A 12,529-nucleotide genomic window follows, 5' to 3' on the forward strand; every position below is an offset into this window, starting at 1 on the left:
CCATTGAAGGGGTGGGGGCCCAAGCTCCCGGTGATCTCCACCCTCCCCATAGTGCATGGCGTGTGGTTGTCCCTTCCCTGGACTCCAGGACAGAGTAGCCCCTCTCCCTCCCCCGTCCCCCCATCACTGTGTCTGTCAACCCCACCCGCTGTGAATGTGCCACAGAGAATAAAAGTCTGGGGGAAATGAGGCGAGGCCCCTGTTTGGCCGTGTGGGGCGAGGGGGGTGCGGCGCGCCGGCGGGGGGAGGGGGGACATGGGCACACCCCCAGCCCGCCCCGACAGAAGAAAGAGTGAGAAAGCAGCGGAGGGCGGCCAAGCAGCAGCTGCTCTATTTACACAGGCCCCGCCCAACAGCAGTCTTGGAGTCCGCCCGGAGCCCCCCCTCCCGCACAGCGCCAGCCCGGCCCCTCCCCCCTCCCCCTCCCCCTCCCGGCAGGCCCCCGGCCCAGCTCGGGCCTCGCGGCTTCACGGCTTCTTGGCCTTCTTCACCGACGAGGAGCTCGAGGCCGATTCCCGCCGCTTCCTCTGCGGGAAGAAGGGGAGGGGGGAGAGGGGCGTGAGCCGCGGGGGGCCCGGGCTCCGGCCGGCCCGAGCCCCCGAGCCGCGCTGGCCCCGGGAGGCCGTGCTCACCGAGTTGGGCGTGAGCGGGGCGCCGACGACGTCGATGAGCGCCCTTGGGCAGCTCGGGGCCGGGCCCGTCTCCCGGCAGGGCCGCGGGCTCGGCGCTGGGCGGGGGCGGCGGCGGGGGCGCCCCGCCCAGGGGCCCCACGCGGGCCAGGGCCTCGTGGCGGTGGCGCAGCATCTGCAGCTCGTACTCGCAGTTGGCGCAGGCCTGCTTCAGCTCGTACAGCAGCACCAGGTCGCTCCGCAGCTCGTTGAACATCTGCACCAGCTCCTCCGTGGGCGTGGGGCTCAGCTCTGGGGGGCGGGCGGGGGCTGAGGGGCGGGGCCGCGGCCAGCTGCTCCCCGCGTCTCCCGGGTTCCCGCCCCACCCACGCTGTGCCGGTGGGCCACTGGGATGCCCGGAGCCTTCTCCAAGGCCCCTCTCGCCTCACCCAGCACACCGGTACTTCTTCCCAGAGCTCCCCACCTCCTTACTGGCCCACCCTAGCTTGTCCAGGGGCCTCTTCCTTTGTCCTCCTCCTCCCTTCATCTTCTCCCCCCCCCCCCCCCATGACCCCCAGCCCAGACTCACCCACTCCCAGCTCCAGAAGCATCTGCTCCAAAGCCTTGATCTTCTTCTGGCCCACGGAGCTCGGGAGCTTCATCTGCACCAGAGGCTCTGCTCAGTCTCCTCCCCGGCCGCCCCTCCCCCCGCCCGGGCCCCGGACAAAGTCCCTGTGTCATCGGGCACAGACTCTGACCCTTCATCAGGGCTTCTGTGCAGGGGGGGGGGGGGGGGCCAGAGGGCCAAGGGGCACCTCAGAGCCCAGGGGATGAGAAGAGCACACCAGCAAGAACCAAAGCCCGGACAAGGCCCGGAAGTCCCAGAGCCGGTGCCACCCAGCCGGGCAGGGGCAGAGCCAGCAAGCAGAAGGCAATCCAGAAAGGGCCTGAGCCAAGGCTCCCCAGGAGGAGAGCGGCCAGAGGGCCAGGGCAGGTGGCCGTGCCAGGGACAAACAGGGAGAGGGGCCAGCCTGGCCCTCATCTCCCAGTCAGACCTGGGCCGGGCCCCCTGCAGGCTCTGTCTCAGCCCTGCAAGCCTGCCACCCCCTCTTCTATCTCCTGGTTCCACCTGGCAGCTGGCGGGCAGCCGGGCAGACTCCATTGGCCAAGGAGCAGAGTATATTCTAATTTCACCGTCATTAAGAAAATGTTATGATTTATGTGGCAGGGCCCACTGATCCTAGCTCTGCATTTAGCGAGCGAGCCGTCCATCTCCAAGATGGATGAAGGTGGTCTGTTCTCTGTGAAACGTTATCAGCCTGAAATGAGGAGTCCATCCCTCACCCCCTCGGCAAGGCTGGGCCCCGTGACCGAGGCCACCAGAGGCCACCGCCGGGTAGGGGTCCCAAGGCCAGCCACGGTGAGGCAGCGCCCGGCCCACGGCCCGGCCACGGCCGCCCACAACTAAGCAGACCCGGGAAGATGTGGATGGGGCCAAGAGCTGGCGCGGGGACCCAGAGCGGGACTTACCCTCTGACTGCGAAGCGTGACTCCCGCAGACTTGAAGTCGGGAAACTTGATGCCAGCTGTCTCTGGGACAGCCTGAAAGGAAGCAAGGAGAGCCAGGGTCAGGTGGACGGGGTAAGGCCCCGGAGCAGCGGGACCCCCACGGAGAAGGCCGGGCTCCAGGGACCAGACAGACCATGTCCCAGTTGCTCAGCCCTGTGGGAGCTGTTGGGGAATTCTCATCACATCACAGCTTGCTCCTCTGTCCCAACCCTTTAGGAGCAAGTGGAAACACCCTCGTGTTGCCTCCCCCAAAAAATCCACTCGAGTTTTCTGCCCCCTGGATAGGGCAACAGGGCCAGCTGGGGTGGGGAGGGCTGTGCAGGGCCAGGGCCAGCCACCAAAGGACCCTCCGCAGCCAACCGAGGGGGCCAACATGTCCGAGGCATTTTCTCATTCTCTCATTTGATCCTCACAACCACCCTGGGAGGTAGGTGCTGTCACTGTCCCCATTCCACACTTGAGAAAACTGAGGCAGGTGTGTTAAATGACTTGCCTAAAGTCACACCGCTAGTACGTGCCTGATCTGAACGGGGCCTTCCTGACTCCATGCCCAGCACTCTAGTCCCTGCCCCACCTGCCTGATCAGCCGGCTCTGCCGGGACCCCTTCAGGGGGAATGGCCTCCGAGGCTGAAGGGAGAACCGCAGGTCTGCCCCTTCTCACCAAACCCCTTCCCCACTTCAGGGCTCCATTCCTCCTCTGTAAGGGGGGGGGGGGTGCTGAACGTGAGGTGCCCTCTTGGGTCTTTCCCAGCTCTGGAACTCAGACCCCACAGTGTCTACAAGAGAAACCTTCCCCCTCGGGAGGTCCCCTTTCTATCGCCAGGCAGATCTCATCCTTACTTTTCCCTCACATCAAGCCTCAGTTTACCTCTCAAAACGACCCAAACTTACTCATTTTACAGATGAGCAAACTAAGAATAAAGGAAAGGAGCTTGTAGGAAAAAGGTGACCGTTCCATTCCCTTCCCCCCTGCTGCCTCCTGGAAAGGTGACAAGTCAAGCAAGGGAGCTCACTGCTGAGAGCCTGCCCGACCCTGGGACCCGGACCCCGGACAGCAGGGACGCCCGGGGCAGCGGCACCGTGTAAGACACGGGGCCAAGACTTTGCAAGGAGAACCAGTCAGGGACACAAGTACCCCAGGCAGGGGCAGGTAGCTAGTGGGAGCGTGGCAGAAGCCTCTCGGGGTAGGCCGAGTGCCCAGGTTTGGGGGACAGCTGATCCCCCCGGTTCAGAGTGGAAGCTGAGGAGCCCACTCACGGATTAACAGACTCCCAAGGAAAGTGAGCAGCTCAGGACAGCAGAGGAGGCCCAGGAGGCCTCATCCTGTGTAGCTGCACAGGGACCTCCCAGCCTGTGCCCGCTGGGCAGGTGAGGAGGTAAGAGGCACAGCCAGGACCTACCCTGGCTCTCCCTGGACCCCCTGCTTCCAGCAAGGGCATCCACCCAGGGAGGCTTTCCTCAGACGGGCTGGCCTGTGATGGGCCTTCGGTAAGGAGGGCAGTTCTAAGAGGCTACCACGCAGACACTACCTGGCCCTGCTCTCCCCCCAGATAGGAGCCGCCTGTGGCCAGACAGCAGGGTCAGTGTTGGCGAGGCCGCGGGACAGCGGGCCATGGGTGCACCGACCCTCAGCAAGGTTTCCTGCCTGCAACAAGGCACACGCTCTGACTCACAGGCCCCTCGGTGCCCGCTGGGGAAGCAGGCAGGGTCTGGAGGGGGTGGAGGAGGAAGGGCCAGGAGCCCCAGAGCTTGGGAGCCCGGCACTTTCGGCCTTGGGGACAGAATCTGGGCAACTCCGGCTCCAGCACCCAGCTCCAGGGCGAGATCGGGCCGGGGTCAGAAGGCCCACGGCACCTGTGGAAGGGCGGCCCGTCACTCATGAGTCACAAAAAAAGCAGGAGCGGGAGCCCATCTGAGGTCGGATCTCTGGAACCAGGCCCCGGGGTGGCCCCGACACCCCCCAGGCAGCGCCAGTGCAGGGTCTCTAAGGGGCAACAGGGAAGGCACCGCCTGGGAAAGGCGGCAGAGACCCACGGCATCTCTCCATCTGTGAGGAGCCCCTGAGTGGGGGGACAGAAACGGGGTGCCTGCCGACTGGGGGATTGCAGAGCAAAGCCACGCAGGACAGAGAGAAGGGGGGCTCTGTTCAAGCAGGAGCAGAGACACGGGCTGGCCTGCTCCCCTCCTCTGGGGAGGGTCCCCAGAAGTAAAGGGAGCCTGTTACCATTACCGTCTGCAGACCGGCAGGGATGGAGGTGGGATAGATGGGACAGATTTGTTTGTCTCTGGAGGAAGAGGACGGAACCAAAGGGCCAAGGGGGAGAGAAGCCCAAGACAGAGGAGGAGATAGATGGGGAGAGGCCCCCCAGCAGCCTGGAAGCAGCAGGCCCCAAGGACAGGCGAGAGCCCTTGGAAAGATGGGAGCGTCTTGGCCACAGGCCCGGTGGACGGGAGCAGAGCTGCCACTGCGAGGCCAGGCTGGGGAGACTTGCTGGGAGCGGTCTGGGGCCCTCCAGAAAATGCGCTGGCTTGTGGCTGAGGCCCCGACTCCCTTTTCAGAAAAGAGGAACCGCGAGCAGAAGGCAGTGAAGCAGAGAGACACGGACAAGGCCCGCCCATGCTGAGTGGGCTGGATGCCAAGCTCAGCAAGGAGCATCAGGGAGAGGGCTCGGGGCCGGGCTTGGTTCTGGCACCCGCAGGACCTGGGGCGGCATTTCCTTCTCTGACAAATGAGGGGAACCCCTCTAGCACCAGGTCTCTGTTGTGGACCACGGTTCGGCTGGCACGGGCCCGCACCCAGCGCAGGGCACCGCTCCACGCCTGCCAAGGCCGAGGGGCTGGCAACAAGGACGGCACCCCAGGGATCTACGCTGAGCAAGCCCAAGTCCAGGACTGGGGAGCACCCAGTGAGAAGTACATGGCTGGAGAACGAGGCTGTGACAGACCTGGGGGTTTTAGGGACCCCCCCAAGCTCAGGGACAGGGAGAGAGGGTCCCTCTGGTACCAGGGTGTCCAAGATGTGACCAACAGCAAAGCCGCTGGCCAGAGAAGGGCCTCAAATCCCCGCCCCGGGAGGCTGACAAGAGCAGCTTTCAGGTCTGAGGTCCTGGGGGGACTCTGTGGTGACCGTCCCCTCCTGCCTGCCTGCCCTGGGAGCCACCTCCTTCCCAGAGCTGCCAGAGGACCCGAGGGCACCACAGCAGGACAGGCCTCTGGCCCCTGGACGGGTGGGAGGTGGGCGCCCTCAGCCCCCACCCCCTGCCCAGCACTCACCGGTTTCTCTGTCTCCTTCTTCTGCGGCAGCTTCTTCTTGGGGGCCTTGCGCTCAGTGCGCCGCTGCTCCGCCGTGGTGTCGGCTGCCGTGATGAGCTTCTGCAGGTCTTGGCTGCGCTTCTCGCGCTCCTTCTTGCGCGCCTCGATCTTGCGGAGCTCCTGGACCAGGTACTCCTCCTCGGCCACCTGCGGGGACAGGCGGATCCAGGAGCAGGCCCAGCCGCGGCCACAGCCTGTGGTCCAGGCCTCTGAAGGCCGGGCCGCTGCCCCCTCGCCACAGGCCACATGACACAGAATTTCACAGACTGAAGGGGAAGGGGCAGCCCCCTTGGGAAAAGGCCAGCCCCGTGATCATGTTTTGCCGTTTCAGTGTCAGACTCTGATACGCAGGGGGCCGGGCTCTACCCCCCAAAACCATCACCCCCCCCCAGCATGCGAGCGCTTGCTCCATCACGTCTGCCTGCCAGGGCCGCCCCCTTCCTCTCCGAGAGTCTGTGGGCACCGGGGGGAGCGGCTCTCACGGCCACCTCGCGGGGGGCTCCTCACCTGCTCGGGGGTGCGGTTGTAGAGCCTCTCCAGCTGCTCCTTCCGCCGCCGCTCATGCCCGGCATCAAACACAGGCACCTTGAGGTCGGTGCCCGGCACGGCCCGGACATTGGCCAGCCGGGCACAGATGTGGTAGTACCGCTCCTTCAGGTCCTCCACCGACCGCTTCTGGGATAGGGAAGGGACACGTCAGGAGCGTCGGGGAAGGGACCTAGTAGGACAGGAACACTAGGCTTACCGCATAGGGGGTACAAGGATGGGGGCAGGAGGAGAGAAGCCGGAGCCAGAGGCAAAAACTGCAGGGGGCATTGTGGGGGCGGGGGGGGAGCTCCAGGACAAGGTCCGGGCACACCTCATTGGGCCAACCGGACTGAAAGTGTCGCAGCTCTGAGGGTCCAGCCAGGGTACGCGGAGGGAAAGCAAGTCCCCCCACTGACCTTAAACTGCTGGTGGTCATAGCGGTCGTGGATGACCACAAAGCGCAGGTCAAAGCGACGGCTCAGGTCGAAGAGATGGTCAGTCTCTGCCTTGGTCCAGGCGTCATCGTGGAGGTACAGCTGGTACTCCTGCTCTGAATAGACTGGCACCTGCACGGCCTGGGCAGGAGACAAATGGGTGTTAGGGGCCCATCTGCCCCCCACGAGGCAAACCCCCGGGCTCTTTTGCCTGTCTCCCCAGGACTGAGTCGCAGAGCGTGCCTCATCAGAGTCAAGGCCCAAGTGCCCCCCTCCCCACCCCCAGCCCCCTGTGGCCATGGGCCAGACCAGGGTTCTCTCCCGGGGGCAGTAGCTGATCATGCCATGGCAGGACCAGCAGGGGGCAGCATAGGCTGGGCACAAGGCACTGTGGGCATTCCCAGGGTACCCGGGCCAGACCAGACCCACAGTGGGGACACTGAGCAGAGGGCAAGCAGGGGAGGCCCAGAAGGAGGCTGAGAGACCAGCCTCTTTTGCCGGGCTGGAGTGGGAAGGCGCAGCCTTTCCAGAGCCGCCCAGGGGAGACAGTGGCCTTCTCGGGGCTCAGCCTGGTCCCACGCTGGGTCACAGGGCACAGTCCCCCTGCCCCAGGGCCCAAGGCAAGAAGGGGCAGGATGGGAAAGATGAAAAATAAAGGCAGGGCCGAGAGGGGAACTCTTCCCCCTTGGAAGAGGGGAGTGCGATGCCGGTCCAGATCCAGCCAATGGCAGCTTTCCACTCGTCCCAGGAGGGAAATGCTGAGGAAGGGACCTCCCAGTGAGGCAGGCCCCACACCCAGCCAGGACCGAGGGAGCCACGAAGGGCAGACTTCCCAGGACAGGAGAGTAAAGAAACAGGATCGGAAAGCAGGACGGAGAATGGCCATCAGGACTCTCAGTCAGCCAGGGCCGACCCAGGGTGTCCCGGTACCTGGGCATAGGAAGGGGCCTCACAAGGGGCCTAGCCTCTCCCCCAGGGCAGTCCCTGCCTTCTGGTCCAGCCCAGTCCAAGAGATCCCCAGAATCTTCTCTGGTCCAGGCTCAGCAGCCCGGGGTTTCCCTGCTCTTCCCCAGCTGCTCCCTCGAATCCTTCACATGAGCCTGACCAGAGAGGAGGGCCTGGGAGTCTCATCTCCTCCTGGAGCAGCCCCAGGTCCTATCAGCTCCTGGGCTGCCCCATCACCCAGCTGATTCATCCTGGCCTCAAGGGTCTACTCAGACTCCAAGCTCCTTTTCAGAATAACTGATATCTAACCTATCTTCCACCATCTTACAACTTGTGGAGTTAATTATTTTGCAGCCAAGCATAAGACTTTATTTATTCCTAATCAAAGGGCAGCTAGATGGCACAGTGGATAGGGCACTGGCTTTAAGACAGGAGGACCTCGAGTTCAAATCCAGCCTCAGACACTTACTTCCTAGCTGTGTGACCCTGAGCAAGTCACTTACCATCAACTGCCTCACACAAACAAAACTTATTCCTAATGAACCGGGGCTCTCGGCTTCCAGCTCTGATTTGGGTCTGGCCAGATCCTCCACTGCTTAGCTTCCCCTCCTAGCTGTGCGCCACCTATGTCCCTTTCCAAAATGTCACACAGGCTCAAGCACTGATCCTGGCCCTTCCCTGAGCGCTTGCCCCTCTGACGCTGAGCCATCCACCCCCTTGGTGACCCCACTGAGTCCACAAGAAGATTCTCCGGCCTTCATCAGAGCCTTGCTGAAATCAAGGTGAGCGCTGTGCTCAGAAGGGCCCTCACCTAGTGACCTGGTGCACCAAGGGCCAAGAAGGCCATGTGACTCCCTCTGATCCGTCCCCCTTCAGAAGACCCTCAAGAATTTTCCAGAAACTGAAGGCAAGCTCAGAGCCTCTATGCACCCGTGTCTGCTCCTTCAGGGCCCAATAACCGCCAATCTGCTTCCAGGGAGAAGGAGCCTCCGAATAAAGGGGCAGGGCAGCCTACGGGTGCCGTCTCTCACAGCACGCGGCCTACAGCTGCAGGGAGAAAATGGGCACCAGTCCTTCCTCACCAGTCCTCTGGAGCCCTGCCCCCACATGGGGAATCGGGGCGTAGTCCTGGGTCTTGCTGAGCCCACCCTCACCCTCATGCCAGCACATCCCCGACAAATGCCCAAACGATGCTTGTTCACCAACTGCCTGCCTGTAACACACCAGTAATAGGCCCTGGCAGCAGCAAAAACCTGGAAACCAAATGGATACTGGGAAAGAAAAGAACCAATTCTGGTTCATGAACAAGACGGAATGGTCACGAAGAGATGGTCAAAGAAAATAAGATTTGTAGACTTGAGAGATGGAGCAGAGAAAGGAACCAGGAGACCAGCAGGCCTGAGACTAGAGTAACATAAAGGGCTGAATTCAGATGATCCCTGTGAACAACCTGCGTTCTGTTACAGGAAATAGGTCAGTCCGTAGGGCAGGGAAGGGCACACTGGGAAATGACTAGGATGTGACAATCCTACAAAAATCCTTAACAAAAAAAAAAAAAAAAAAAAAAAACACCATTTAGGGCCTTGGATGACCTCCCCTGATTGCCAGCACTGTCCACATCCAGGTGCCTGAGTGTGGGCCCTCAATAATCCCACCAGCCTCTCCTAAAAGGAAGCAGGTGCTGGCTGAAAGCAAACAGATGCTGGCCTGTCTTTGGGCAGCTGCTCCCCCAAGGGGGTAGAGATTACACACTAAACCTGCCCCATGAAGGCACCAGGCAGAGCAGCTCTGCCAGCTGGCGGGGGCTGGCACACGACACGGGGGCTAGAAGTCAGAGGGCTTGGGTTCATCTGCAAAGTGGCAGGGATGGTTCCCTCACTGCTGAGCTCAGAGATGGATGGGGCCCTAAGGAGACCACGGAGTCATGTCACTTAATCCCAGTTGCTTTGCGAAAAAGTAAAATTTTTAAAAACATAAAAATCATTTTTAGCTCAACAACCACCCAAAAGCAGACAGCAGGCCTGTAACATACAGGAAATGAGATGTGTCCCCTGGGAAGGACTGAGGGGATTGCCCCAATGAACATGAGCTGGATGGATGGAGCCCGAGGAGTGATGAGCCTGGGTCACAGGCCCCCAGAGGCAATGTCTCCAGGGGATCCACAGCATCAAAGCCCCACAAGGAGCCCCAGGACTAGAAGAAGCTGCTCTCAAGTGAATGGGAAGGCAGAGGGGAGAGCTGATCCACCAAGGGCAGAGGGAGGTGGGGACAGGGAAGACCGAGCATCGTTGGCAGCGAGGAAAGAGCTTAGAGGCAAGTGAAGGCTAGTGAGAGAGACGGTTAGGATGGAAGGGGACGGACGGGCCAGGGCCAGGAGTGTGGCCCCGCTCCATGTGAGCTGGGGAAGGAGGAAAGGCGCCTGAAGGACAGGACAGGAGGAGGAGGAAGGTCCAAGAGAGAGCTCTAGTGAACAGCCGCAATGCCTTCTGAGACAAGAAGCACAGTTTGGATAGACAAGGGGCCAAGGAGCAACGGGAGGTTAACTGGCCTGAGTGGGACCTCCCTGTCCGGGCACGGCATGCTCTCACTGACTCTCTGCCAGCCTCTGGCCCAGCTGGGCACTCCCTGAACTCCACAGCGGCCTCCCCTCGGGCCTCGCTACCTCGCTTCTCTCCAGCCCTACCTGCCTAGTCCAAGACCAATCTTCTGGACCAGTGGGGGAGGCTGAGATCCTGGGTTCAATTCTTCCCACTGCTAAATGAAAGTGCTGGGCCCCATGGCCCCTGAGATCTGGAAGGTGACCCTCTTCCCTCCCAGCTGTGGCTCTAGCCACTTCCTAGAAGACCCAGTGGGGAAGGCCCCTGGGTGGCAGACCAGCCCTCTCACGTGACACGACTTTCCCGCCAACAGCTTCCAAAAGCCAGGCCCCGCAGATCACTGAGCAGCCCAGCCCCACGCTCCCTCCCCCCACTCAGAGGTCCAGCCCCGGCCTCAGAAACCAGCCCCTCCGTGACCTTTCCTCCCTGGGAGGAGACGCCTCTGCCGGCCCAGGGCCTCGCCGCGGGGAGCCTCACCTTATTGAACCTGGCAAAGGGATAGTCCTTGCCCTCCTCGGCCGCGCGCCGCCAGTGATAGAACATGGCCCCGTCCTTGCGGGCAGGGTTGGTGAAAGGCATCCACTTCCAGGGCCGCACCTTCTTGGAGCCCAGCTTGGCCTTCACGGTGCGATAGCCTTGGGTTGTATCGCTGGGGAGAAGGGGGGGTGCATCCCTGCCAGGGAAGGGGGGGTTACAGCCCGCTGGGAGAGCCCGCCGACCCTGCCCCCCCAGCTGCCCGACAAGGCCGTGGGTCCGGCCAGGACAGCCCCACCCCGTGGGGGCCACCAAGAGGCCCCAGGTGGCAGGGCCCCTCGGGGGAGTGGGGCGGCCGCGAAGCCTGGGATGGGGGTTAGGGGTGGGAGTGGGGGGCAGAAGGGGGTCAATCCACTTGCTTTTTGTCTGAGTAGAGCAGAGCGTAGACCTCTCGGTGCATGCCCTCCGGCCTCTTGAACGTCAGCGTCTCTGACGACTTCTTGGACTTTTTCTAGGAAGGGACCAAGACTCAAGTGGAGAGACTAGGCCAGAGAACCCCAGGGCCAGGGAACCCCCTTTCCCTCCAGCCTGACTCCCCCGCCCCTGACCTCCGCCCACCTTGGCCATCAGCCCCTCCTGCACAGGAGCTGAAAGGGGCTTCAAAAGGCATGGAGACTGGCCCCAATTTGAGGAGGGGTGCAGCCTGCGTCTGCTTGGAGCCCTGCAGGGACGGGGAGCTCACTACCTCCCTGGGCAGCCTGCCTCACCAGCAGGCCTGGGGCAGGTCCAGGAGGATGCTCTGAAGCCACGCCCCTTTCTCCCAGCCCCGCCCTACCCCAGCGCGCAGGCGCACAAGGCCCCGCCCCGTCCAGGGGCTAGCCCGTCCCACATCACGCAGGCGCATTCGGCCCGGAGGCAGCCTTGGTCCCACCCCTCGACGCCCGCCCCGTCCGAGCACGCAAGCGCAGACGCACCTTGTCCGGGTTGATGATGTCCTTCTTGCTGATGGGCCCCGGCGCGTCGCCCTCGGGCCCGCCCAACTCCAGAATGTCGCGAACGTCGGCACCTGTCGCCATGGCGGCCGGCGGCCTCTTCGGGCCTGAGCTCGGCCCCGGCCCCTCCTCCTCCCTCCTCCCGCCGCCGCCGCCGCCGCCGCCGCCACCGCCGCCTCCCGGCGCCGCAGGCTCCGACTTCCGGCTGTGCGGAGTCACCGTCTAACCGGCCCGGCCGGACCACTTCCGGTACGAGCGCGCTCCCGAGTCCGGTGGCGCGCGCACCCGCTTGCGGCAGCGGCGGCTGCGCGAGAAGCAGGGGGCGGGGCTCGCGCGCGCTCCGCCCCGCCACCGTCCCCCAAGCCGCCCTACGTTGGCTGAGAACTCGCGGTGCCCCCCATGCTCCTAAGCGGGGCTCCCTATGACCGCCCAGATCAGAGACAAAGTCCAGCGTTTGGCCTTTAAGGTTCTTTCCCGCCTTCATAGTCTTACGCTTGCTCCCGTCTCCCCTCAGCAGCGCTGAGCCTGCCGCCCCCCGAAGGGACCCTCCCTGGTCCGCTCGGGCTTTCCGCGGCCGGCCTTCCCCACCGCGGCCGGCCTTCCCCACCGCGGCCGGCCTTCCCCACCCTTGGCTCTCGCCGCCTTCCTGGCCCGCCTCGGGCCGGCTAAAAGTCCCTTCCGCCAGGAGCGGCTTCCGGGCAAAGTGGCGAAACTAACAGGCTGAAAATAAAAGAAACGGACGAACGGAAAGCAAAGCAAGCCGGCGGACCGGTGGGGCTCCCTTCTTGTGTCTAATTCGGTCGTTCCCTGGGAGCAGGTTCCTGGGGGCTTCTGCAGGCCGCCCTCGTTTCGGGGCCAAGCAATAATCGCCTCAAACGCAGCCACGGGTTAAAGTACGGTCCTTTATTGTCTCTTCCAAGATGGCCCGGGTAGCTTTCCCGGAGGCCTCTCTCTCTGCTTGGTTCCAAGAGCTCCTGCAGCTTGTCCTTCGTCGCCTCCAGCTCCCTCTGAACCTCGGTTCTGCCCCGAATCCTTCCTTCCGCCCGGCTGCAGTCTCTAGCTTGTCAGT

The 12,529-nt window shown here is 63.1% G+C and overlaps 1 protein-coding gene across 1 annotated transcript; it reads right to left on the minus strand.

Moving 5' to 3' along the window:
* Window positions 1-419: 419 nt before the first annotated feature.
* Window positions 420-11,599, minus strand: DMAP1 (DNA methyltransferase 1 associated protein 1). The gene is given in 11 exon segments (XM_031969252.1): window positions 420-527; window positions 633-677; window positions 679-920; window positions 1,198-1,270; window positions 2,139-2,210; window positions 5,452-5,637; window positions 5,998-6,165; window positions 6,435-6,593; window positions 10,472-10,667; window positions 10,888-10,979; window positions 11,443-11,599. Coding segments are annotated over 11 exon segments (1,395 nt in total). The 5' UTR covers window positions 11,545-11,599; the 3' UTR covers window positions 420-467.
* Between the last annotated feature and the right edge of the window lie 930 nt (window positions 11,600-12,529).

This window comes from Sarcophilus harrisii, chromosome 4 (genome assembly GCF_902635505.1).
Source record: "Sarcophilus harrisii chromosome 4, mSarHar1.11, whole genome shotgun sequence".
In the NCBI taxonomy this organism is placed as follows: domain Eukaryota; kingdom Metazoa; phylum Chordata; class Mammalia; order Dasyuromorphia; family Dasyuridae; genus Sarcophilus; species Sarcophilus harrisii.